Source organism: Gallus gallus, chromosome 11 (assembly GCF_016699485.2).
Source record: "Gallus gallus isolate bGalGal1 chromosome 11, bGalGal1.mat.broiler.GRCg7b, whole genome shotgun sequence".
Classification (NCBI taxonomy): Eukaryota; Metazoa; Chordata; class Aves; order Galliformes; family Phasianidae; genus Gallus; species Gallus gallus.
The window spans coordinates 6,151,035-6,176,533 of NC_052542.1; the positions used below are offsets into that span (position 1 = coordinate 6,151,035).

Consider the following 25,499-nt stretch of genomic DNA (forward strand, 5'->3'; position numbering starts at 1 on the left):
ATGTGCTTCTGCCAGTCACACCTCTGCTCCCTAAGTAAATCACCGGCTGCAACTGCCGAGGCAGCCTCCAGTTCCAACTAGTTTGCTATTCAGGCTTCTCCCTCTTTCTGCTCCAAATCCTTTGAAATTCACATGACCAGATGAGAGATACATTTTCCACTCACCTCCACTCATGAAGGAAGCTAGGTGGGTCTAGTTGAATCCTGTTTAATCTTCCCAGCCAATGCAGCAACGCCAGCCAACAACCAAGGTCATAAATGTTTAAATTTCATGCAATTTCATGCACATCTAGCAAAAATTTTGCTATTTAAGTTCCAAGTTACACAACAAGGTATTCCTTTAGGTGCACAAATTCACTTAAAAAGAAATGTATTAAAAGAGGTCCACAGAGGAGTTGGACAGGGTCACGGGGAGGATATTTACAAAACAGACATTTCTAAATACACACGAGTCCAATAGCACGATCAATACGACAGCTCTGTGGAAAATAAGGTAATCTTCCCAATTACAAATGAACAACAACCTCATTGTAATGATTATTACAGTCTTAAGAATCCTGGCTAGAAAGATATTTGCTTGTTACTGTGAGTAAAAGACTTAGGATTACTTTTCATAGAAATGAGTGTTCTTTCTTTGCCATTCAGCCATAACAATTTGAAACAGCAGAGCAGTACATTCAGGAAGCATTACAAAAACCAGACATTTAGAATGTACACTGCATGCCAAACTAGGTCCAAACTGTAATGCCTAGAGTATATCTACTAGGAGTCACAGAAGTATGAAATAGAATCCAACAGATGAATTCATAAGCTGGAGAGTTGGATTTCCAAAGAAATCATCAGACTTTAAATTCAGACTATTTGAATATTTTTGTTTGACTTCTAAGATTCTAGAGTTTTCTTGTACCAGATTTCCAAGTCTTTGCCTAGAATAACGGTATGTAATAAGTCTTATTTTAATTAAAGTTACAGGTAAGTACGTAATTCCAGCAGGTGTGAATTTGGCAAAATGTTAAACAGTGTTAGAGTTGCAGTAAGTCTGAAAAAATAGTCCATCTTCTGAAGTTAGTAGCTCTGTCTACACTGGCTGCTCTTCTGTGAAGGCACCAGGCACACATTGTACCAACAAGGCTTTAGCTATATTGAGTCATCTCTGAAAACTACCAGTTTGTTTGTTTGTTTGTTTTTTACAGAGTGAAGGTGTACTTTGGAAACAATGTGATTTGTTGTTGAAAATATCATCTCATTTGAAAATCCATCGCTAGAAAATAGAAGGCCACATTATACTGCCATAAAGGAAAAGATATAACAAACCATTACTCAAACACTTAAATGCTCCGAGTTGCATACAGCCTCTGTGTTGATTTAAAGTACATTCAGTACTTCTATCTTTGCCCTTTGCACCACTGAAATTCCAAGGGCTTCCCCTGATGAGAGCTGGGAAGACATGATGTACTGGAAGAGGACGCAGGAATAAGATTCCTTTAGCTTTCCTCTGGTCCTACAGGTAACAGCAGAGACAGCTGAGTAGGCAGGAATACATATACGTACTCAGTTCTTAAGGAAGTGACAAAGCCCAACAGCAATACTCCAACAATGCACAGAAAAGCAGAATCTTCTCTTTACAAGCTTCGGACAGTTGAACTGTACTTTGAAGGGCTGCACTCATATTTTTGAGAGGAAAGAAACACATGCCTTTCAAACGGAAAGACAAGCTGGAGAAAAGGAGAGCAAAATGGTGTATATTCTAGGAACGAGTGCCAAATGGCAGCGGGGCTCAGCAGCAGAGCACACCGCCGTCACGGCTCGTTACGTTCCCAGAGACCGAGCGGACGGCGGGCACGTTCCTCCAGCCTTAAAAACCATCCTGATGAAGATGTATAGGTACACGTATCCTACGTTCCTAATTAACATCTAATTGTTGTTTCCTTTGGCTATACAATATCACGAGTGTTTCAACAAAGCCAAGGAGTACTTACAGCATTACTGGGTGGGATTAAAACTACAGCTTCTCCTGAGACGGACGCGGTCCCTTTCTGCACTCAGCTCCACAGAGCGGCATTTCACGAGGCCTCACAGGGCAGGGCCGGGCAGAAACAGCAGCCGGGGCAGCGCTGTCGAAACAGTAACGACCGCTAACTTTAAGAGAGCTCCTAGGAGGCCCTCATTTATATCTAAAGCGAAGTTCTTTGTAACTTGCAGTGGCCAACACAGATACATTCTCCGTGAACGTGCAACTGGCGAGCAAAGGGCTGCCCCGCCGCTCTGAGGCGCTGCTGGGAGCCCCGTCCCGCTGCCCGCTCTGCGCGCGGCGCACCAGGGCCGGTTTGCAGGAGCAGCGGGGCTGAATCCCGCCGCCTGCCTGCAACGCTGCGATATCCCAGCGACGTGAGGGACAGCACCGCGGGGACATGGCCAGAGGAGCGGGCGGTGTCTCCGGGCGGGATTTCCAGCCCGTGTTTGAGCGCGGCGGGATGTGGAGAGGGGCCGTGAGGAGAGGCGCTGTGAGGAGAGGGGCGCCCACGGGACTGTGAAGGGCGGAACGCGCGGTGCTGTGAGGAAGGGCGGCCGCTGGAGGCTGAGACGGCTCCGCAGAAGCGGCACTGCTGTGGAATAAGGCTGAGCAAGGAGAGACACCCGGGACAAACACCGCCCGACGTCCCGCTCGCCGTCACAGGGCACGGCCCCGCCGCTCGGATGCCGCCACCCACCCGACGGCTGCCGCCCGCTTCTGCGCCTGCGCCAGGATTTGCAGGAGCACCGCCGAGCCGCCAGGAGGCGCTGCAGGGCCGCGGCTCCCTGCGCGGCCGCTCGTGCCGGGTGCGCGCGGCGCCGCTGCTCGGCGGGGCCGGTATTCGCCCCGGCGGCGCGGTCTATCGGGCCGCCATGGGGAAGAAACACAAGAAGCACAAGTCGGACAAGCACCCCTACGAGGGTGGGTGGGGAAGGGGGTCGTGAAGCGGGTGCCGCGCCTCGGGCCTGCCGGCCGGGCCCAGCCAAAGGCAGAGGGAAGCCGGGGCCGGGCAGGGAGCCGCGGCCGGGCCTTGGCACCCGCAGCCGGGCGGGGAGGGGGGTTACAGCCCGGGGGGCCCGCGGTTACAGGCTGCGCGTGGTGCGGCCTACGGGGGCGGCGGGGGGACGGCTGTGTGGGGGAGGAACGCGTTGTCTGCCCCGCCTGTACTCCTCATTTCTCTGCTGTATTAAAGAGTACGTAGAGAAGCCGCTGAAGCTGGTGCTGAAAGTTGGAGGGAACGAAGTTGCCGAACTGTCCACTGGAAGCGCGGGGCTTGATTCGAGCCTGTATGAGGACAAATCCGAGCATGAAAAGCACAAAGACAGAAAAAGGAAAAAGAGGAAGAAGGGAGAAAAACAAGTTCCTGGAGAAGAGAAGGAGAAAAGAAAGAGAAAAGTTAAGGTATGCGTTTGTGCTATTGTGTAATAGTGGAACAGAACAACAACCCCATAGAAAAATACCTTCAGCTTTGTCTGCCCCTATTACCAGACAGTGAGCAGATATGCCTGTAACTTGTATCCTTAACAGAATGGTTGCGGTTGGAAGGGACCTTAAAGATCATTTAGTTCCACCCCCTCACCACCCTCTGAGTAAATACTCTTTTCCTAACATCTAACCTAAGTCTCCCCTCTTTTAGTTTAAAGCCATTCCCCCTTGTCCTGTCACTATCAGGCCCTGTAAAAAGCTGGTTCCCCTCCTGCCTGTTAGCTCCCCTCAAGTACTGGAAGGCCACAATGAGGTCTCCCTGGAACCTTCTTTAAGCTAAACAAGCCCAGCTCCCTTGGCCTTTCTTCATAAGAGATGTGCTCCAGCCATCTGATTACCTTCTTATGCTGGAATGCACTCAGACTCTGTGGACTGGTTTTGCCAATTCCTTTGTTTCAGGTATTCTAGAAAAAGGTGTGTAAAGTCATCTCAAATACTGGCTGGTATGAACATACAGGAAGTTAAAAACAGAAATAAACATTGTGTCTAAATAAATTGATTTATATAAAATAGAATTAAGACACCATTGGTTCTTAATTAAGAAGAAAATATAATTCCTTTTGGGGATTTTTTACCTGGTCAGTATTTATAACACATTTATTTGAAGCATATGGTTACACTCTCATTTTGAACTTCCTGTCACTCTCTTACTAATTTTTGTATGAACTTCAGAATCATCCCAGAGGTGTCACTGAGGCAGTTCCCTGCACAGAGGCATTCCTGTCGTGCTATAAAGGCTGTCTGTTGTGTTTCAAAAATGAACGTTCAATGATACATTGCATTGTATGGCTGAATTATTGTACTGACCAGTAGATGGAGACAGTACATAAAAAATGCAGGGTTTCTAAAGCCTTATAAACATGGTGTGCTTTTTTGTGGTTTGTTTTGTTTTCATTATGCAAGGTTGTTTTGAAAAATCTGGAGAGTGTTACATGCAGTCATAATGCTGGTTTTGCAAGTCCTCTGAGGTTTTATAACAACTTTTCTCCTTCTAGGAGGATAAGAGGAAACGCGATCGAGAACACCCAGACAGTGAGGGAGAGCAGGAACTGAGATGTCAGACCCCTATCAGATTGGAATTGTCACCAGAGAAACCATTGACGAGTTCTTTATCAAAACAGGAAGGTAGAGAAAAAAATCTTTAGTGAATTCTAATTTTCTTCTCCTGACTTGCTTTTTATTTTTGTTTGTGTAACAAATGTCCTGACATTTTTTGTCATCCCCGTGTTCTTCTCCAGCTCCTACAAGTATTGAAACTGTTACCATATACTTGTTTTGAAAAAGTAGTTTCTGCTGCCCCTGTCAGTATATGCAGAACGTTGAGGCCAATGAGAAAAGTATGTCTACATATCCTGTTTTTTACCACTGTATTTGTTTATGCTGAATTCTCAAGTAAGAACAGTTTTGTTTGGTTGATCACTAATACCTTGGAAGTTCAGTATCACTTGCAGTCAGTTCCGTTTCATATCCTTCCTATCCACAATTCTTTTTGGTCTAGAGGTGGAGCAGACACCGCTTCAGGAAGCTCTGAATCAACTCATGAGACAGCTACAGAGGTAAGTATCCATGCTACAGGCTGTCAGAGCTGCAGTATGAGTATAGTGTTCATTAAGGGAAAAGGCCTATAAAAAGTTTAGTTCAAATATTACTGGATAAAACATATCATACTACTGGAAAATTAGGTACATTTCCTATATAAGAACCTTTTTTTCCCCCGTGAGCTTGGAATAAAGTTACCAAAACTATAATTCCATTTCTTTACCTTTTGTTCTCCATTTTTCACTATAAAAAGGAAGTATAGACTTCATAAATGTAAATTATGTCTTATTAACCAAATATATTTTGACTAAAATGATCAGATTTGCAGAAGCTGCAGTTCCTTCAAGTAAGCTCTGGTTCAGAAGGTGTTCCTTCTTAAAGTCAAGAATTCGTGTACATCTTACAGTGGTTGAAAGACTTTTACCCTATTTTACCAGATTAAGCTCAGAATGTAGTTTGAGAGGTGTCTGTTATCAGGTTTGGGAAAACTGACAGCATACTATCAAAATGTGTGTCTACAGGTAACTTTGCAGCTAGGAGTGAAAATTCATAACTCATAACTAAGCCACAGGAAAAAGGCCTGAAACGTCAGTGGTTTCACCAGCATGCAGTAACAGCGAGGAATTCAGCAACGCTGGTGTGGGAGGCCAGTCTGGAATTACAGAGTTCAGGGAAAAGGAAAAAAATGAACAGTTCTGGAAGAGAAATTCCTACCAACTTATCAATGTAGCTCTATCCCAAGGAGAGAATACCAGGGAATGTTTAATTTAAAAAAAAGCTGTTAAAATTATGTAACCTGAAAGTGAACATAACTCTGAATACGTGTTCTATTGTAGCTTTTATTCCCTTCAGTTAATTTCAGAGTAAGTAAGCTAGTTAATGATAAGAATGTATACTTTCATTCACATTAATTCCCTTTGTTTTATGTTGACCTAGTTTTAATTTAAAAAAAAAATGGAGAGAAAAACCTCCAAAGCATGTTATTTGTAGTTTTCTTTTTAATCTTCTTGGGAATAAAGATAGTTATCAAAACGTAGAACTAACTTCTAAAATATGTTTGTAGCACTTTTATGGCATCTGGGTTTGCTTTCCAGTCTTCAAAAAGTGAAAGACTGTGCTGACAAAAGCCATTTCTGGCTTCATGTTTTTGATTCTTTTTCAACTTAGTCTGTTCCTTTCTATTTAACTCTAAGCTCAATATGTTCTTTGTTATAAAGTTGAAACATAAAAATGTCCTTTCATATCTTAACAGAAAGGATCCTAGTTCTTTCTTTTCATTTCCTGTGACTGATTTTATTGCCCCCGGCTACTCCATGATCATTAAAAATCCAATGGATTTTAGTACTATGAAAGAGAAGATCAAGAACAATGGGTACCAGTCCATAGAAGAATTAAAGGTAAGTCTATGAATTTCATTTTGACTACAGAGATGGATTGTGTGCAATTTACTTGAGCTCTACAGTTTTAGGATAATATGAAGTTGCCAAAAAGAACCAGTACTTGTGCCCGAGGAAATGTTTGTTATTGACTATTTTGTGAGCAGCTAAGTTGTGGAAGAGAAAGCATACCTCTGGTTTGTAAATGCACATTTCAAGACAACGTAGATGTCTCCGTTTCTTATGCGGGATTATATCAACTTGTCCATCGGCGTGTCAGTTTAGATCTTAAGAATGAAAACGTTAGCATTTGTAGCAGAACTACCTTCCAGAAAAAGGAGTTGGGTTAATTTATTGTCTTTGCCTGTCAGTTGCTTCATCACTGGCATCCTGTCACCTCAGTGCTAGCTACTCAGCTTATCCAGGGATGTAGGACCACAAGTAGCAAAGGCCAGATCAGCTCAGTCCTGTTCGTGGCAGGCACTTACTCTGTGCTGTAGTGTCTGGTGGATCGAAGGCCCCTAAAGTATTGTGTGTGCAGTGGTCAGGGGGGAATTGGGGTCATACTTTCAAGTACTACTTTGTAAAACAGTGAATGAAGATGCTTATGTGTTCTCTTATACATTTTTATGCAGTAAAGGGCTATAAGGCAAGGATAACTGGCCTATTATGAGACGTCGTGGGTTCATTGTTTTTTATTTTGTCAAAACTTAGTCAATATTAAAACAGCTGCGCTTCTCTGTAAGCAAAAAAGAAAGCAGGGAAAAACTGCATTGCTTCCCTGTTTCTCTTTCAGTGCCTGCTGATTTGTCAGGGAGGTGGGTAGTTTCATTTAACAGGGCTTGCATCAAAACTTCAAAAAAAATTAGGAACATTTAGGAATATTTGCAGGGTGTTTACTGGCATGCTAGTTTTGAGACTTGAGTCTGATTTACGTGCTTATTTCCATTTTTAAATACTTTAATTTAAACTTTTCTTTGAAATCCTTTCTCACTAAAGCTCTAGATGCACCATTTGCAGCGAGGATTTTAATACAGCACATTATAAATCTCTAACTTTCATTTCAAAATTGTTTGTACAGGATAACTTCAAATTGATGTGTACCAATGCAATGACATACAACAAACCAGATACCATTTACTACAAAGCTGCAAAAAAACTGCTGCACTCAGGGATGAAGATACTTAGTCAGGTAAGAAAGGATTACAAAACAAAATATTGTTTTTAAAAAAAAGCTTCTTGCATTCACACAGTTGTAGGGGTTGGAAGGGACCTCCAGGGGTCATTGAGTCCAACGCCCCTGCTAAAGCAGGCTCCCTGCAGCAGGCTGCACAGGTAGGCATCCAGATGAGCCTTGAATATCTCCAGAGAAGGAGATATTACCAGATAACTTATTTGCATTTAATATTTGATTTTTCTAAATTGCCTTTATACTTGCAAGCATAAGAAAGAAGTAAAGTTAAATTGTTCTTTGCGGTTAAGTTAGGAAAAGATCAATGTAAGCAGGAAACAGAAGGATTCTAGTGTGTTTTTTTAGGAGAGGATTCAGAGCCTGAAACAAAGTATAGAATTCATGGCTGATCTGCAGAAGACGAGGAAACAAAAGGACAAGGTGGAACTGCAGCTAAGTGGAGAGGATGAAAGTGGTTCTGGGAAAGACAAAGGAGAACCTGTGGATGGTGATACCAAAGCTTTCAAAACACCTAACAAGGAACACAAAAAGTGAAGTATTGTCTCATTAATGTTTAGAGGATGCACCCCTTTAATGCCACTGACATAAGCTAACTACTGGGGACTCGGAGGTGTGGCTTTCTTTGGTACTGGGTATACTCTTAGCAGTCCTTCATCTCAAGGCAGTAACATTTATGTAAAGTCAAAATACCAAAATAAGTATATTTGGAAGTTTTTTATATGATATCATCATTTTTCATAGGGATAACCTTTTCTACTCAACTCCATTTCAGTTATTTTCTGTTTTAGCATCTGTTTCCTGTAAATAGTACTGTTTTGAAGATAACTTGCAAACACGTCCTTTTAAGTATCTCGTTACAAATAACTCTTTAGCCAATTTCAAGTTCCAATTACTGTTTTTTGCATAACACTTATAAATGTGTAGCTACCGAATATTTACTTTCTAACTTAACTTTTAATGCCTAGAAACGTTCCTTTTAATGTTCAGAAATACCAGGGACTTCATTTTCCCAGTTTTGAAAGTATAGGAACTAAAATACAGAAAATACAGAGTATGAAACATTTAACTTTTACCAAAAACATCCCAGTTTGCTTTGTCAGAGTAATGATGTAAATTGTGACATACCAAACTACATCCATCTGTATGGTTGAATTAAGCTGAACAGAGACTTTTACAATCACTATCATAAAAGAATAAGCATTCATAGGTATAAGTCTGTCACATTTTCCCCTTCTGTGTTAAATACAGTCCTATTAACTGTGTTTTCTTATTGGGGGGGGAGGAGGGGGGGGGGTTGTCTACCAAAGCAGTTTGCATAGTTTGCAAAAAGAAATTATTGCCTTGTTCCTGATACTTTGCCATTTGCTCCTGTTAAAGCTATTAACTAAGATATATTGGTTTTGTTTATAGGAAGGACAAAGATCTACTTGAAGACAAATTAAGAATCAATAGCTTGGAAAGGGAACAAGAGCAGATAGATCGTATTGTTAGAGAATCTGGAGGGAAGTTAACAAGGCGACTTGCAAACAGCCAGGTAAATCACTCTTTCCTGAACTGGGCTTAAGTAGCATCGCTGAAACTCAAGGCATGCTCTTACTACAGTTCATATCACCTTACACATGACTGATAATGTCAGTGTAAAGGCAGGAGGCCGGATAAGTATCAGTTGAATGCGTGCTGAATGTCATCAGCAGGGCAAGTTCAGCTTACATTGTCAGAACTCTTAGATAAAGTAATAGAGGAGGATGAATGTTAGGAATTTCAAGAAAAAAAAACCTCCTAAGTCTGAAGCAGCCACATTTCTGAGCAAAGGAGAAGGAATCCAGTTTGGTAAAACTAAGCCTGTTTCTACCATGTATGAGTTACATATCTTTATTACTTTTATAGAAGTGTTATCACTTACTGTAACTTCTTAACCCCTTGTGCCTACATCAGTAACCGTTATCCACTGAAAGGCTTTTTTACTGAAATAAAAAAAAAAAAGAAAAGCAAAAAGCAGCATTCATTTTTAAGTCTGACTGATCTTTCCAAATCCATTTTAATTCCTACAGATAAGACAATTCCTTTAGCTGGCTCTATAAATGTAAGAACTGTGAATGTCACCTACTGACATAAATTATAATTCTATTTCAGTGTGAATTTGAAAGAAGAAAACCAGATGGTACAACAACTCTGGGCCTTCTTAATCCAGTTGATCTTACTGCAGGAGGTAAGTTAGCATGGTTCAGGTAACAAATCATTGCCACCAAAGCATTCTGCTGCTCTTTTTTGCTGGTGTAGATGGGCAAATGCCTGTGGTTCTTAATAGTCTGATAATCTGAATTTAAAAAGCTGCAGCTGGTTTGAGGTAATTGGGGCTGCATTGAGGAACAGCTGGAGGGAACCATCAGTGGCCAATCCTTTTCCATTTTGCACGAGTTGTTTGTGGGAGATGCAAGAGAGCTTCTGCCATGAGAGAAGGAACTACCAGCTGTATGTTAGGGTACATGGACTCTCCATAAGTCAGGATCAAGTACTTAGTGCAGTCTGTTGACTCAGAGGGTCACAGACCCCCCTGAACTGGGAACTGTCAGAGTTCCAAATTACTTTGTCTCATCAGTGCCATCTCTGTAGTGTCACTAGCTAGAATGCAGGTGCTTGATTATTTAACTGCCACCTTTCTGCAGAATTGAGCTGACTGTCTACGGTAGACAGAAACCATACTGAAACTTCTCAATTCCTCTTATTTATGCAGTAGGAAATATCAACAAGACAGTGCAGCTTTTGTTAGGGGAGGCAGGAAGGAAGAAAACTAATTCTTAACCAGTGTTACCACTTAAACCCAAGATAATGCACTGGTTTGAATTCATATTTAAAACTACGTGCGGTGTTTAATATGAAGCAATTGAAGAACAATGCACTGAGTTGTAGCCAGAGATTTCAGACTAAACAGGATGTAAGTATTAAATAAGTTTGGACACTTTCTTATGTCACTTAACGGTGCCTTATTAGTCTTGTATTTTGATTGTGTGCTATTGTAGAGCCAGGTTACTGCCCTGTAAAGCTGGGTATGACAGCAGGAAGACTTCAGTCAGGAGTTAATACGTTACAAGGGTTCAAAGAAGATAAAAGAAACAAGGTTACTCCAGGCAAGTGCTGATTGATTTATTTATTTTTGAAACACTATAAATCCTCCTTGTTATATACACAAAATATTTTGATCTCCTTCCTAGTACTCAGTTTGGAACTATTTTATAATAGAGTACATCTTTGCATGTATTTATGGCACAACTAAACAGCACATCACAAAATCTAGCTTAATTTACACACACAAAAGGGAAAGCATATTCAATAGAAGATTGATCTACATTGAGAAGAGAAACAATACCAGAGAGATGCAGGGGTTTCTGCTAGCTTTGAAGGAATGTAGTGGGGAGCCTGAGAACCAGCACCAGGCTGAACTTTCATATTGAGTTAAGGCATACAATATTGTTAATAGAACATCTATCAATAAATATGCATTTGAAATAGGCATTAGGAAAAAAAATTTGCAGGGTGCAAAGATGGTGTTCTATGAAAACTTGTTTTCTCCTTAAGAAATACGTTCTTAGTTTCTTCTGAGGGGTTATTTGATAACTTCATCTCACTTTTATCTAATATGCGCATACCAGAGGTACTAATTAGTACTGTTGTTACTCATTAGTGACATACTTGAACTATGGACCCTACAGTTCATACGCTCCAACGTATGATTCTACATTTGCCAACATCAGCAAAGAAGATTCTGACTTAATCTATTCAACCTATGGGGAGGACTCTAATCAGGGATCATTCAGGTAATCGAACAGCTAGAGCATGCATTGCAGTGCTCACGTATGGAAACAACGTGCAAATTGCTGCAGTACGGGCTGTGTCTGTGCTTTTGAATGATGTCACCACGTCACATCTTACAGCTACTGCTTTTTTGTTTGGTAGTTTTAAGAAATGTCTGTTTCCCTTGTTTAGTAAAGGAATTTGCACGCAGTGTGAAATGAGGCAGGACTAGGGGATTTCCATGCAACTGATCCATAAGAATGTACAGTGTAAGGATTATCTATGTAACTCAGGACTCCTGTTCAAAAACAGAAATGCACTGATTGGATTTTCTTCTGATGTTAAAGAACTTCACTACTACCTTAGTAAAAGCAGTCCTTAATACCAACTACTGACCACACTTCCGTGTTTGCAGTGGTAGATCTGAAGGCAGAGACAGAACTTGCTAATTTCATTGTTTGATGCACAGACTGCTTGATTTTTGTGTTATTTGCTACAACAGCAACAACAAAAAAATTCCCATTGTTTCCTTCACCATTGATTGTAAACATGTCAAAGTGCTTCTGTTATGAGAACTCAGAATGCAGTGATAGATGTTTGCATGAAATATGGGAGTACTTAAGTACAGTGTAAATGTTAAGTGTCTGTGTAATGCTGTAATGCGATGGGAAGCACAGCAGTGACAGCAGAATAGCAAAGTCCTGGACTGCAGCAAGTGAGGACTTGCTCAAATACAACAGCCGTGGGCACAGAAACAAAAAAAAAATCTGCTTACCCTTGGAAGGCCTCAGATACACGGGATCTCCAGTGAGATCCCTTTGCTTCCACTGCCAACCCTTAAATGAGGTCTGGGAAGGGGTGCATCCTGGCTCCACCCCTTCCAGTCACTCAGGTACATTACATGCACCTGAGCTCCCCTGGGTTGGCCCTGCCTTCCCACCAGGTGCTCCATCACTGCTTCAGGCTGTGACTCAGCATTTCTGCTACGCTGTACAAGTTTGCTTTCAGTTTCATGCAGCTGTCTGAAGATGCAGATTTTTGCTTTTCTGTTCTTGAATCTGAATGTGTTCCTAGGCTACAACAGCTCTAGGCCATACAAAAAAAAGCAAGCCAGTTAAATTAATTTCTTTGCTACTTCTTGTGTTTTCCGTGCTGTAGGCACTGGTTAGCCTTTACCTAACAAAACTTTTTTCTCTTGAATGCTTGATACAGAAGTAGTTGTCTTAACTATCTTTTGATCTTCTAGTATTCATGAATTTTTGATGAAATCGCAAGATTATCCTTTCTTAATGGCTGATAGCTTGCTTGATGTTCTAACTAAAGGAGGACATTCGAGATCTCTCAGAGAACTAGAAACGGTAAGGGTGAACCTGGGAGTTTTCTAGTCATTATTTCTGGTGCACAAGCTGGACAGTTAGAAGAAAATGACACTGATCCTAGGAAGGGGCTCCCTTTTTAACTGTGAAATTTGAAAGTGAAGACACCTGTCTGCAGTGAGTAGGTTTTCTAGAAAGATATTATGCTAGTTTGTTAGTTAGAGAAATGTGAAAATAAAATATTGTAGGTAGAGCCAGAGTGTCATAGCCTTTGTCCATCTGTTCTCCTACTTGCGCCTATTACAGTTGGTAAGAAAACAGTAGTGCTCGGCTTAGAGAGAAGGTGACCACCATTTCCACGAGAAGTTTAGCACACTGCTAGCACCACTGCTTATTTTAAGAGAATATTGACTATTTTTTTTCCCATTAGTTAGTGCAGTGCAGTATTTGAGTTTAAAAACTCAAATATGTGCTATGGAAAAATAGTAAACAACTTGTGAGACTTCAGTGTCCATGTGTGCCAAACAAGACTGGAATCAAAGGGACTGATTTGGTGAGCAAGGTGGGACTGAATTCATAAATCATCAGTGAGTTGTGCATCTCTGAAAAGTAGTTACCCCTAACTACTGCTTTAGCTTACTCTGACTGGAATGGAAACTCCTGTAATAAGCAAATGATAGGCTTTTAGTAATGATTTGTATTTAAGCTGAACTAATTCTGGGAATTGCTCACAGAGCAAAGATCAGACCCGCAGCCTCCAGTTCAGACCTTCACTTTGCATTACAAGTTTATCACTTCTGTTGTACCCGGTAGTGCCGCTGACTTACAGGGTTCAATCACAGTTGTGGCAAATATTAAGAGAAATACAGTTGCGTATTGAAACAATATATTTCAGCCTCTGATCATCATGCTTCTTTTGTTCCTTTTTCCCCTTGAGGTGATATCACTGGGGCAAAACGTGGATGTTTTCAAAGAGTAGTAAAATGTGTGCTATGATATATTGTGGTAAATATCGGTATCTGAAGAAAGCTGTTTAAAAACAGCTGCCTCGTAACTTGGTTTTACAGAGAGAGCTTGAGTCATTTACCTCAGATTAAAACCACCACATTGTAAGGTTCACTTTGACTTTAAGGAAAAGATTAGTTTTAATGCCTGCTTTAAAAATCCTTTCTGTATTCAGCCCCTGGAGGAAGATGAAGGGCCCCATGAAAGAAGTGATGCATTAAAAGAGGTAAGGGTAACATTTTTATATCTGTAAGCTGCTCTAAGAAACGCACGTCTAACACCTCAGTTCTCCAACAGCCAAAACCCCTGCAGCTTACGAAGCAATGCTGAAACTTTGAATGTGAATGTGCACTGTGTCACTTCTGAGAACTGCATGCTATTGTGTAGGCATTTAGAGCACAAGAGTATTGCAAAAGTCAGTCTTATATAAACGTATGTATATTTGTGATTGCTTGACCACCCACTTGATCTGGTTGGCAGCTCTAGTTGTACCCCTTAAAAACCTGATTTAACATAAGGTTGTAATAAGTGTAAAAGGCGGTGACATACATCTCCCTTTGGGATATTTTCTTAAGGAGCTTGTGTCCCTGTAGGCATGCAGTGTATCAGCACAGTCATTTCAACCAACACATTTTGTTCAAAGAGAGAAAGTGTAATAGTACAGGGAAAGGGCTGAAGCCTCCATCTCCTGTCAGTTCCCCATTGGTTTTTAACTTTTAGTGTCAGATTGTTTATCAATTCAGTTTTAGGTGAGCTCATGTTTATAGTCTGGTTGGTTTTTTTGCTAGTGGGATGCTGGTGTTAGTTTACCACATCATTTGTGCAAGGCCCCACCATTTTTGGCAGATGCCAGTTCCTTCCTAAATATGAAACATAATAATAGGCTGAGTAGCTAGAGAGCAATAAATGTTTCATAGGGTATCATTACTGCTTTTTTTTTTTTCTTTTTGGAGTTGACTAATTTTAATTAACTTAGCATTCTGATTTGCCCAAAACAAGTTTGCTATTTCAGGGTTGATGTAAATATTATCTATCTGAATTATTACTTTTCCTAGATTATGGAAATTGATATCGCTGCAAGGTTGGATTCTGCTAATAATGACAGACTTACAGCCCTAAAAGCTGTTACAAACTTTGGCATGCCTATGGAAGAGTTTGATTCTGAGGGTAAGTGAGCACGGTACTTGCAATTTTGATATGCATCTTTAACTTCTAATGAAAGGTAGTTAACGTTCTCAATCTCTCTACATGGTCAGCCTTACTGTATTTTATATCATAATGTAAGTAAAGTTACATTATGTAAAGTTACTCTTTGCTTAGTCAGGACTTTTCTTCAATAAACAGAGGCTGAAATCTTCCAGAGGAAACTTGATGAAACAACAAAGCTTCTGAGAGAACTTCAGGATGCTCAAAATGAACGACTAAGTACAAAACCACCCCCTAATATGATTTGTCTTCTGGGTCCGTCTTACAGAGAGATGCACTTGGGTAAATATACTGCTTCTGCTCCTTCTTGCATAATTGATGAAGCCCCAACTTAAATTAAAGCAGAGGTGTAACAGAGTAAACTGTGTCCTGTTTGATGTAGTAGGTGAATTTATTTTTCTTTTTTTTAGTATGAAAAGCCAGATGGAGGTTTTAAACAATACCTACAACTAATTGAGCTATCCCAAAGTTGTATTTTTCTCAATGCCACAGGGCAGGATAGCCAAGCACCTCTACTTCATGTTTTTTCCAATATCTCTGAACAGATGTTGCTTACGTTTTACCAACTTTTTATTGTAAGGATAGTTTTATTCCAGGTTTATCTATTTTATTATGGCAGTTAGCAGCAATCATTTATTTAATTATCTGAGCAAAGCTCCTTGTCCCACTAGTCAGTTATACAGGTAATGGAAGTCCTTCTGTGTTAGGACTATGCAAAGAAGGTGTCTGTTCTACAAGTAAAATTAGATTGTGCAGTATGAGCTGCAGTGTAGCTGATCTGAAATAGGCAGCTCACAGAGAAAAGATAAAATGCTACCGGTGTTGGTCCAGTTGCATTTGAGTAATTAAACACTGCTTACAAGATGAAAGACTCGTGTCAGCACTTGTGTGTGTGTTTGTATATGCAGCTTATGAGTACATCCACTTATCTTTTTTAGCGGAGAGAGTAACCAACAATCTGAAGGAACTGGCACAGCAAGTGACTCCAGGTGATATTGTTAGTACATACGGAATCCGGAAAGCAATGGGAATTTCAATTCCTTTACCTGATATAGGAGACAGTGGGGTAGATTTGACAGATGGTAAGTATCTAAAACTGTTGTGTAGCATCTATACAACTAAAACAAAACCACATCTGCAAATCATTAGAATGGCTTGTGGTACAACTTGCAGTACCTAGTTTCAGCTTTCAGTTATTCTCCGCTTTTAAAAATTGTGTTTAATGGAAAATTCCTGTGCGTGGTCTCAGTCCAAAATTAATCTTTTGGATATATGGGACTTTGGTTCAACTACTCAAAATAGTTATTTTATCATTCATCTTAAAGCACTGCCAAATTTTAAAGCTTGGCACTCCATTAAATTCTAGTTTTTCCATTCAGAGTGGAATTACAAGAGAAGAGTTAAAATTACTCACTTGCTGAAATGAGGATATCTTGCCCCCTTTTTTGCAGGCTTTTAGCTGTGCTCTCCTTTTGCTTACTTTGGCCAGCTGTAGTGCTTTTCTAGTTGAAAGCATCAACTCATTTATCCAGCAAGAAGTAACTACTTGTTAGTCTGGTCAGTGGAAAATATGAGTGCCAGAATCAGATCTCCCCCTTGTGGCAGCGGCTTAACAGGTCATGTAAACTATGAAAGCACACCTAGAATTTGTTTGTACTCAGTTTATAAGCCAGGTAAAAATTCAGTTTCAAGAAAGATAATTCACACAACAAATTTACTCAAGTTGTGGCTTATAAAAGGTTTTAGTTAAGAAGTTATTAAATAAGAACCAGATTGCTTCAGTGAAACTAAGAAATCTCAATTAAACAATTACTGAGCAATTTAGTTTTCATAGCAGTGTACTGCAAGAGAGGCCATGTAACAAATGCAACTGAAAAAAGTCTTGTGGACTAACAGAACACACTTAACTCTGGAATGTCTACACAAATAGCGAGTGTCTGAGAAGTACTGTGTTGTCTGTGCACTTCTGTCATTGAAAAGTGATAAGCATGCTAACTGACCTGCTGTCTGTTGTGCACTTGCAGAGTTTCAAGAACCTAAAAAGACTGTCACCATCACTGAAAACGAATGTGGTCCAGTTACAGTCTGAAGCGTCAGTTAAGTTTACAGGTGTTTGTTTGATTCTATTTAAGAACCAGATAAACGTCCTTCAGGTGCATTCACTGGGCATGTGTATATTGTGTGTTAAAGAAACTACTTTTGTTTATTAAATTTTGGAACTGATAATTTTTGAAATTGAGTTGTTTGTATTAGAATTTCTTCTGCTACATAAATGCACTTACTATTCTTTTGCCATTCTTTATTATTTTGTAGGACTTCTGCTGCATTTAAATTCTCCTTTCATTATTATATGTCTGGAGCAGCCAGAGCATATGTGAAAACAAGCCTATATGTGGTGCAAAGACTCAACCACAAATTTCCAAATGTGATACATATACTGTGTAGCTGAATCTGACTGAGGCAAATATAATTAGTGTCTGAATATGAAAGTTTCCCTTTTCAAAATAATTCTGCAACAGGCAGTGTTAGGTATTTTTAACTGTTGATCGTTACCCTACAGCATTTACTCACGTTAAGATCCCAGTATTACTTTAGACTTTACAGCAATGATACACAGTAGTTCATCTCCATCTAATTAACAATTTATAACATGAGAAGTGGCATGGAACTGAAATGAAGAGCTAACTTAAAGGTAAAGCAGAATAACAAATTCCACTCAATCTCCAGCCTTATGTCCAACATAATCTTTATAATTCCTTTCCTCTTCGTCCACTACAAAAAGGAGCTGCAGAGGTACCTGTCTGCTTTGTTTCTTTTAAACTTCCACAGCTCTTAAAATTCATTCCTAAAAAGGTTGCACAGTCACCCTGAATACTTCCCCAGTAATTTCAATTGTCATAGAATGTTTTTAGTTTATTAATAAACTATCACTGGGGGTTTTCTTCCACAGCAGTGGCTAATTGTAGCTGATTACCATGACATTCTCAAGGGAGTGAGTTTTTCCATTAATATTTATATTTACACTTATTTTCATGCTACAAGAGAAGACAAGATGTAAAGCAACAGTTTGAGTGTTGGCTCAGTTTTTAGCATCTCCTTCCCCATCACTTACCTTTCATATAGTGCAGGAGGAGGCCACAGATGGCAGAAAACAGCACTGAAGTTATACTTCATCTGTTGAATGCAAGTATCTCAGTATGTATTTTCTACTTGTAGAAGTTCTCATACATGTATGTATCAAATTCACCTTGCAACTAAAAAAAAAATTCACTAACTCTATAGGGGGTATAAGAAATACAGCTCCTGTTCACGGCTATCACAGAATTGTAGGGGTTGAAAGCAACCTCAAGAGATCATAGAGTCCAACCCCCTGCTAAAGCAGGTTCCCTACAGCAGGTTGCACAGGGAGGCAACCAGCCAGGTCCTGAATATCACCAGAGAAGGAGACTCTACCACCTCTCTGGGCAGCCTGTTCCAGCGCTCCATCACCCTTACCGTAAAGAAGTTCTTCCACATCTCTTTATGGAACTTCCTATCTTCAAGTTTTAGGCCACTGCTCCTTGTCCTATCACTACACCACTGAGAAGAGCCTGGGCTTATCCATTTGCCTCCCTTCAAAATAACTGCAAAAACACACAAGTTTCAGGAAGTTGTTTATTTAATAATAAAAACAAAAGTTTGTTCTTTAAAATAGATTGTTAATTCAAAACATTATTAGCTCTTCAGATTAGATACAGTGTCATTTTCATAGTTGCAAAAACAATAATGCTGTAAAGATTTTCTAACAAGATTACTTTCTTAGTCTTAAGTTCACAGTTCTCTTGAGAATAATGAACAGCTGTCTCTTAAATTGAACTTTTTCTGTAGTTGAATAGTTTTCCTAGTATAGTATGCAATTTCTGTAGTATACAAATCCATTTCTAACAAGAAGTTAGTCATCTTCAGCTATGAACCCCTTTTTCTTTACATAATTGTGTTGCCCAAACTAAAATTCAGTGAGCAGTACACAATGTCCTTTAAAATCAACAATAAAGACTAATTCCAGTTCAAAAGCAACAGCTTTCTATGCCACTTCTGTAAAAGAGGTTAAGGTACGCCCAAGCAAGTCACTAGCCTGACAGGCAAAACAGTGTAAACAAAAGCATTTCAAAATGCTGTTAGTGACAGCCAATTTTTTCCATAGATAACTTACATCTAAATTCTACGAGTTCTGTGAACTTTAGAGCCAGCTCTAAGCTATAGGCATGATGCACTTTTCAAAATATATTAACAAGGCAAATAGTCACTTCACCTAACTACCATATGACATGAAAGACTGCTGAGTCTTCCACACATGCATGGTCCTTATAAAACAATAAATAAATATCTCAAAACAAACGCTTGTTGAGCATCTGGTATTACAAACACACATCATACAAGAGTAGCAAAAGCTCTTTGAGAGTTTATTCTATTACAACACTGACCTGATACTGAGAAGACACCAAGTATGAAGCTTCCATCCTCAGCAGAGTCCATACATGAGCCAGACAACCTCAAACTAAGGTTTTCTAACCTGCTATTTTCTGTTGGAGAATTACTACAAGCATAGTTTTGACCTACCAATTTGACAAAGGCTGTAAGTACAATTTTTTAAATCCACAGTTGGACAATATTTAGATTTGTTTCTGCCTTGAAACAGTCACTTCATTTCCTAAAGAAATTACACAGTAATTAGAAAGTGGCAGTAATGTATATGACTGCTTGTTAAAGTCTTTTCCAGTATAATTTAGTACTAACCCCCAAAATTAGTAGATGCTGCTTTGTTTGCAGAAGAGTAAGGCTTAACAAAGCAGATGTTGCATTTATTAATCACTGTGCTGTTCAGTCATACTCCATGGGGTACAAGGGGATAAGGGGAGAACACATTCTTGGTGAATACATATATTTAGCCACAAGGTCTCATCATTAGAAAAAATGGTCATCTCCACCAACAGAAAATAGATTGATTGTAAGTAGATAAAGGCTAATTTAGATTTTTGCTTAAAATATTAACACCTTAAAAACTTTACAAAGCGACTTACAGCAAGCCAATTTCTGTGATCTTACCAATGCGCTCAGCCTGCTTTTCAGCACCGAGGCTCTGCTCAAACATTTCCATTATGAATATGTTTCTCCACATATTCTTTTGTAATCTTCAAAAACAAATTGTTTCATAAACCGCATCGCCTTTAAAAGGAGTATAAACCAGCAAGAAGCCAATCAAGTCAAAGAAACAAAAGAGAAAAAAATTAAAAAAGAAAAACTCATCTCAGCTGCAGCTCTGTTTATACTGTATCTGCTACTGTTTCTAATACTATTCTATTACATCTGTTTTTCAGTTTCCAAATAATTCAAAACAGATTATTTTCTTCTACAAAAACAATCAAGAATGCAGCCAGTATGCAGAATTCCAGCTGGATGCCAGTGCTAGAAGCTGGTACCACAGTCTGTCCAGCCAAGCATTCAGCATGAACTGCATTAGGTGTGTTTTTTGAAATTTCAAGCCAGATTTTTAAAGACGACTCTCCTATATGACTGCACAATATCTGCACACAGGTGCTAAATACAGAGGCACATAAACACAAGGGGCAACATATATAAATGTAAACACCCTGAACTAGATGAAAGACTTCTGGACAGCTGCTGGTTAGGAAAACACTTGCATAACACATGATACTGCAGTGGAGGAGGAGAAAATAATGAAGAAGTCATCCAAATCTGTGCAATTACTTGTTTTTCCACCTCAAAGGCACTCAGCTCAGTTTGCTTGTATTTCTCTTTCCATTATTCCACCGTCTTCTGCCATGAAGTTTGTTTAGCATTACTAGCAGGGTATGCTATATGCTGGAGTATCATCTCAGTATGTCTGTGACAAATGCAATACTGCGTGCAAGTGTGACAAAAAATGAAGCAGTGGAATATAAGGAGTTCAACAGTGCATCCACGTAGTTTGTTACTGGAGCTGTTAGACTCTCACAGTGCAAGTAAAGGAAGGAACTAACAGAATGCTTCACAACAATTCTAGGTGAATCCTGAAATCGCTTCAGGAAAAGGTAGTCTTTTTAAGACAGGAGGTTTGCTAGGAACTTTTCAGAGCTTCTTTGGAAAATAAAAAAAATCAAACACCAAAACCACACACATTCTCCCATCTTTCGATGCAGAAGAAATATGAATACTATGTATGTATTTTCAGAATAATCTCCTTCACATAAGGAGGGAAGTTCTAAGTCTTCACAGAAGGGAGGCAGTTCAAAGTCTACTTGCATTAATTTTGTCTTAGCCTCAGTTCAGTCCAATACCTTGGAATTTGGCTGTCTCGGTGCAAACAAAGTAAGTCCTCAGTTCCCCCTTTCCTTTGACATTAATGAGTCCCCTACATTCACACGAATATCCCAGGTCCTGTAGTATTCTACTCGTTTCTTCTGTGACCTTTGGGTGAAAAGAATTAGAAAACTTTAGAAATACTACGGATTACTCATAGAAAAAAAAAAAACAATTAGAAATAATTTCTTAGACTTTCCAAGGCTTATACATTTCTTTACCTGGATTTTTCCAAGCTCCCCTGTACTCTCCATCCTGCTGGCAACATTAACGGTGTTACCCCAGATATCATATTGAGGCTTCCGGGCACCGATTACACCAGCAATCACAGGACCATGATTTATCCCTGTATAAAAAAAAGCAGGTACCGTTACTGAAGGAGAAAACTACTTGATATCTACCTTCACTATTAGCTATAAATGGTCAGTCTCAAGGAAAGACAAAAATGGAAAACTGCACCACACTAACCCTGCTGCGCCTTCATAGCAGTATTAGCACTGATCTAGTACTGAGTGGTACTTAGGCTTGGGAGATGTGAAATTACTTATTCACTGTGTAATGGAAAGCCCAAGAAAGAGCTAGGGTAGAGCTCATGCCAAAGCAAAGCTTCTAGTCTTAATACATAGATAAAACACTTGTATAATGACAACACTGTCTTTATTTAATTATGGGCTATCTCCCTCTTCACCTGTACCTGTAGTTTTCTCCAAACTGATCCAAGCTGAAGTCTTCTACTGCTCCTTCCAGTGATTAGAAAAAGCCATTCCTCAATTAGCTTGGCATATTAAAAAAGCTAGACTAGACTACTCTACCTTCAACCGTTCAGCATTTTACAAGCACCTAAATACTGCGTTCAGTGTTAAGTATGGCTGTTCAGTGTTAAGTACTGAGTGTTATGGAACACTCACTTTGCCTCAGTACTTCATTTTTCATTTTTACAAAGATGAAAAGTTGGTGCTCCTGACAGCTTACCAATACGTAATCGGAAATTGTTAAAGGAGTGTCGGTTGATGCCATCCAGTTTACTCATCAAGGCAATCCCGTATTCCACCATAATCCCAATGTGTGCATGTTGTCTCTCCTTATCCTACACAGTTGGTAACATGTATTAGTGATCAAGTAACAACACAGATGGTTGCGCTTAGGCTACTATTCCAAAACAGTACCATTAGTGTATAAAGCATATAAGGATAAGGCCATGGAATAAAATGGCACAGTTCAACAGATATTCAAAATTGATTGAATTCAATTGGCATGGCTAATTATAATCAATTTATGTATCTCTTTTTGAATTCCACATTTAATGTGCATGCTCTATATGTACACAACGGCTCCCTGCATCCTAATGTCCTGCGTAATCCCGCTACAGTGAAAGTGAGCCTGAATATAGAAAAAGCTGCTTTTAATTCTTGTGGGATGTAGGATGTTTCAGATTCAGATCTAACGCAGCACGAAGAGTCTCTTTTTGTGCAGGTTCTCAGGTATCATAAAAAGCTTCCTGTCAAATTCTGAGATGGCTATTTCTCTGGCAGCCATTCTTTTACTTCCTTATCATTAGAGCTATTGTTATGCCTCTAGAAATGTTAAACTAGAGTAATCTGAGAGAAAATATGTAAGAAATACACCGGGGTTACAGTCTTAATGCTCGCTTTGAAAATAGTAGATGTGAGCCAATATGCTTTCGTGACCTTTTCCCACATTTCAGAAAGTCACTCTTGACAGTTCCCCTTTTCCATGACATTTTCTTCTGTTACTTTGAAATGCACATACAGACATGGTAGCCTCATAAAACACAGAACACTGAAGGTGGATTTCAGAGAAAACTCACCTGGTTGTTCTCTTGGCCTGGCGTGACACTGAGGCCAGCTGCTGCCATGTAAGTGCTTCCAATTGTCTTTATTTTTTCAACACCACTGAATTTAGGTTTTAACAAGAGCTGTTAAGGTAAAGAAAATAGAGACAGAGACTTTAAGAGCCTATTTCAGTGTCTGCAATGAACATCTCTAGGAACACTATCACCCCATGAGTATTAGATACAAGAAAGCACTGAATATTCATTTCACTGTCTTGGTCTAAGAGTTCATATAATAAAAATAGTGAAATTCACAACTTTCAAGCCATATTACTAATGAATGAGATGATCCCATCATCCCATCAGATGGAATACATTTTATTTCCAAGATTGCAAGGCTGAACTCAAAGCATTAGTTCAGCCTATAGGTGTTTTTTCTCCCTCCACTGCTCACAAATCTAGTGAAGCATTTTACAGTAAGCATGTAATCCAGTCCACCTTAGCCAAAACCTTAATTACCTCATCAAAATCAGCAATGATTTCATTCAACAGTCGCAAGCATTCCAGACCTTCTTTATTGACATCGCATTCAGTATAGAACACCTTAAAATCTGGCACTGATGCAAACATGACACAGACACAGTCATAAGATTGATGGTACCAGTCCTACAGGAAAAGAGTATAATCACACACTGTCAGCAGTTGACTTCCACCACAGGTATTCAAAACCACAATTATTGTTTGCAATGGGTAATCAAATTACAGTTTTCCTATGAAGCTATAGTACTTTACAATGGGTGTGTCCAATTTCAAGGGAAACGTTAACAAAGTTGATTTGCCTACAATTTACTTATCTCCAAGACTGTAATCTCTTCTAGACCGTGCCTGTTTTCTCCCACTCAGCATGGCTATAAAATCAGCAATATTTATTCTGATAACATGTTGGCAAAATCAGAAGGATGTCTTTGAAAAATCATTAATGATCAACTTTTCCCACAGGGGTTGCTAGCACAGACACTAGCTGTTGCTGGACTAATTTGGTAAGAAGGAAACCCTGTTTTCTCCAGCAAAATATGGTCTTCAGAAAGCAGTAAATCAGCATTAACTATTTGCCAAACTCAAACTGTGTCCCAAAGCTAATCTGAAAACAGATTTCATGGACTGACATTAAAATTTGCATTTTTGAGCCCTCCTGGATAGCAGATTAGATTTACAAAGGGACACAAGCAAGATGGAAAACACTGCAGAACCTTTTCTGTGTGCTTGTTAGCCTGGTGTTCTGCACCACAGACACCCAATTTACTGTCATTAGTAGAGCCTAACCCTACCTCATTTCGCTTTTCACCAATGAAATAGGCAGCAACGTGTGCTGGAAGTACATTTTCCAGTAAAAGCCTGTTGACGTTCTCCATTGTTTCAAACTGCTCATGTTCTTTTTTAAACTTATTCTTCCACAGACAATCCAGTCGACAGTAATAGTCAATCTGCAAAAGAACACAGTATGATAAATTAAATAAATACATATAATATGTTGCTGAAACATACATGAGTCAAATTATTCCGACAGTGTGAAGGCAATAACATTTCTTTAAGACCTTTTGAACCTAAACAGTTACAAACAGTGTGCTTCAAAATGAAGGTCAAAAAAAAAAGCAGTCACTATGAATAAATGCCATTCAGGTAGCATCAGGTGTATTAAAAAAAGATATTTTATTAATTGTGCGATTGTTTTTATCTTTAATTGCTACCTTGATTTAGGATAATTACATTTCTAAATACAGATGGATCCAAAGTGGAGGAAGTTCAAAAAGATATGACTAATATAAATAATACTGAAAAGAGTAAAAATGTTTCTGCCTTTTAACAGTAATTATTTTTTTCATTATCTAAAAGTTAAGTACAAGAGAAGAATTTATATATATCTATATATACTCACATATACATTTACATTTTATTTAAATCAACTGGCTGCAAGTAAAAGAGAACTAACCTACTGCTTTTTCAATACATACCTGCTTTGCAAGTAATATTAGGGTTATGTAAAACAGAACCAGATATATATTAATCATTATTCTTGGCTCTTCAATGAAAAGCCTGTAAACAAGAAAGCAATACAAAATCCTCTGTATTAATCCCATACGATTAGGAGTTGCTTTGAGGGTAGGGAGGGCAACAGAAAGTGTACACAAATATATATATCACCAGTGCCATTTTTGCCAATGGCTGTCTGGTTATGTCATTATCTGATAATGAAGAAAGATTGCCATTCAGTTCAGTACATGAACTGCTTCACACAACAACAAAACAATACTGAAACTTCGTTAACTGTTGCAAGGAGATATTGTCCATACTGTCCTACAGAAAACACAGCCAACAAAGCCCTCAAATTCAAAAACAAAACTTTCTTATTTGTAGAAGGGAAGCTGATAACAAATAAAAACCGG

At 39.3% G+C, this 25,499-nt stretch overlaps 2 protein-coding genes across 15 annotated transcripts in view; one reads left to right on the plus strand and one right to left on the minus strand.

Moving 5' to 3' along the window:
• The first annotated feature begins 2,817 nt into the window (after positions 1-2,817).
• On the plus strand, positions 2,818-17,159 carry BRD7 (bromodomain containing 7). Of its 2 annotated transcripts, NM_001005839.2 has the most exons (17): positions 2,818-2,934; positions 3,206-3,414; positions 4,494-4,623; positions 4,997-5,054; positions 6,290-6,434; positions 7,495-7,605; positions 7,951-8,135; positions 9,016-9,139; positions 9,739-9,814; positions 10,626-10,733; positions 11,288-11,420; positions 12,644-12,755; positions 13,894-13,944; positions 14,774-14,885; positions 15,063-15,206; positions 15,863-16,006; positions 16,949-17,159. In NM_001005839.2, the coding sequence occupies exons 1-17, from the start codon at positions 2,886-2,888 to the stop codon at positions 17,011-17,013; spliced, it is 1,956 nt and encodes a 651-aa protein (NP_001005839.2). In that variant the 5' UTR covers positions 2,818-2,885; the 3' UTR covers positions 17,014-17,159. The 2 variants fall into 2 exon arrangements, with proteins under 2 accessions (NP_001005839.2, XP_046755391.1); XM_046899435.1 differs by lacking the exon at positions 10,626-10,733.
• Positions 17,160-18,564: 1,405 nt separating this feature from the next.
• The window catches only part of ADCY7 (adenylate cyclase 7), a 58,859-nt gene continuing 51,924 nt past the window's right edge, over positions 18,565-25,499 (minus strand). For all 13 annotated transcript variants that reach the window (XM_015292407.4, XM_015292401.4, XM_040707183.2 and 10 more), the window contains 7 exons: positions 25,068-25,149; positions 24,384-24,539; positions 23,575-23,721; positions 23,092-23,199; positions 22,236-22,350; positions 21,485-21,609; positions 18,565-21,371 (listed from right to left, as the gene is read on the minus strand). In XM_015292407.4, the coding sequence (XP_015147893.2) occupies positions 21,225-21,371; positions 21,485-21,609; positions 22,236-22,350; positions 23,092-23,199; positions 23,575-23,721; positions 24,384-24,539; positions 25,068-25,149 (880 nt within the window). In that variant the 3' untranslated portion in view covers positions 18,565-21,224. The remainder of the gene's footprint in view (positions 21,372-21,484; positions 21,610-22,235; positions 22,351-23,091; positions 23,200-23,574; positions 23,722-24,383; positions 24,540-25,067; positions 25,150-25,499) is intronic.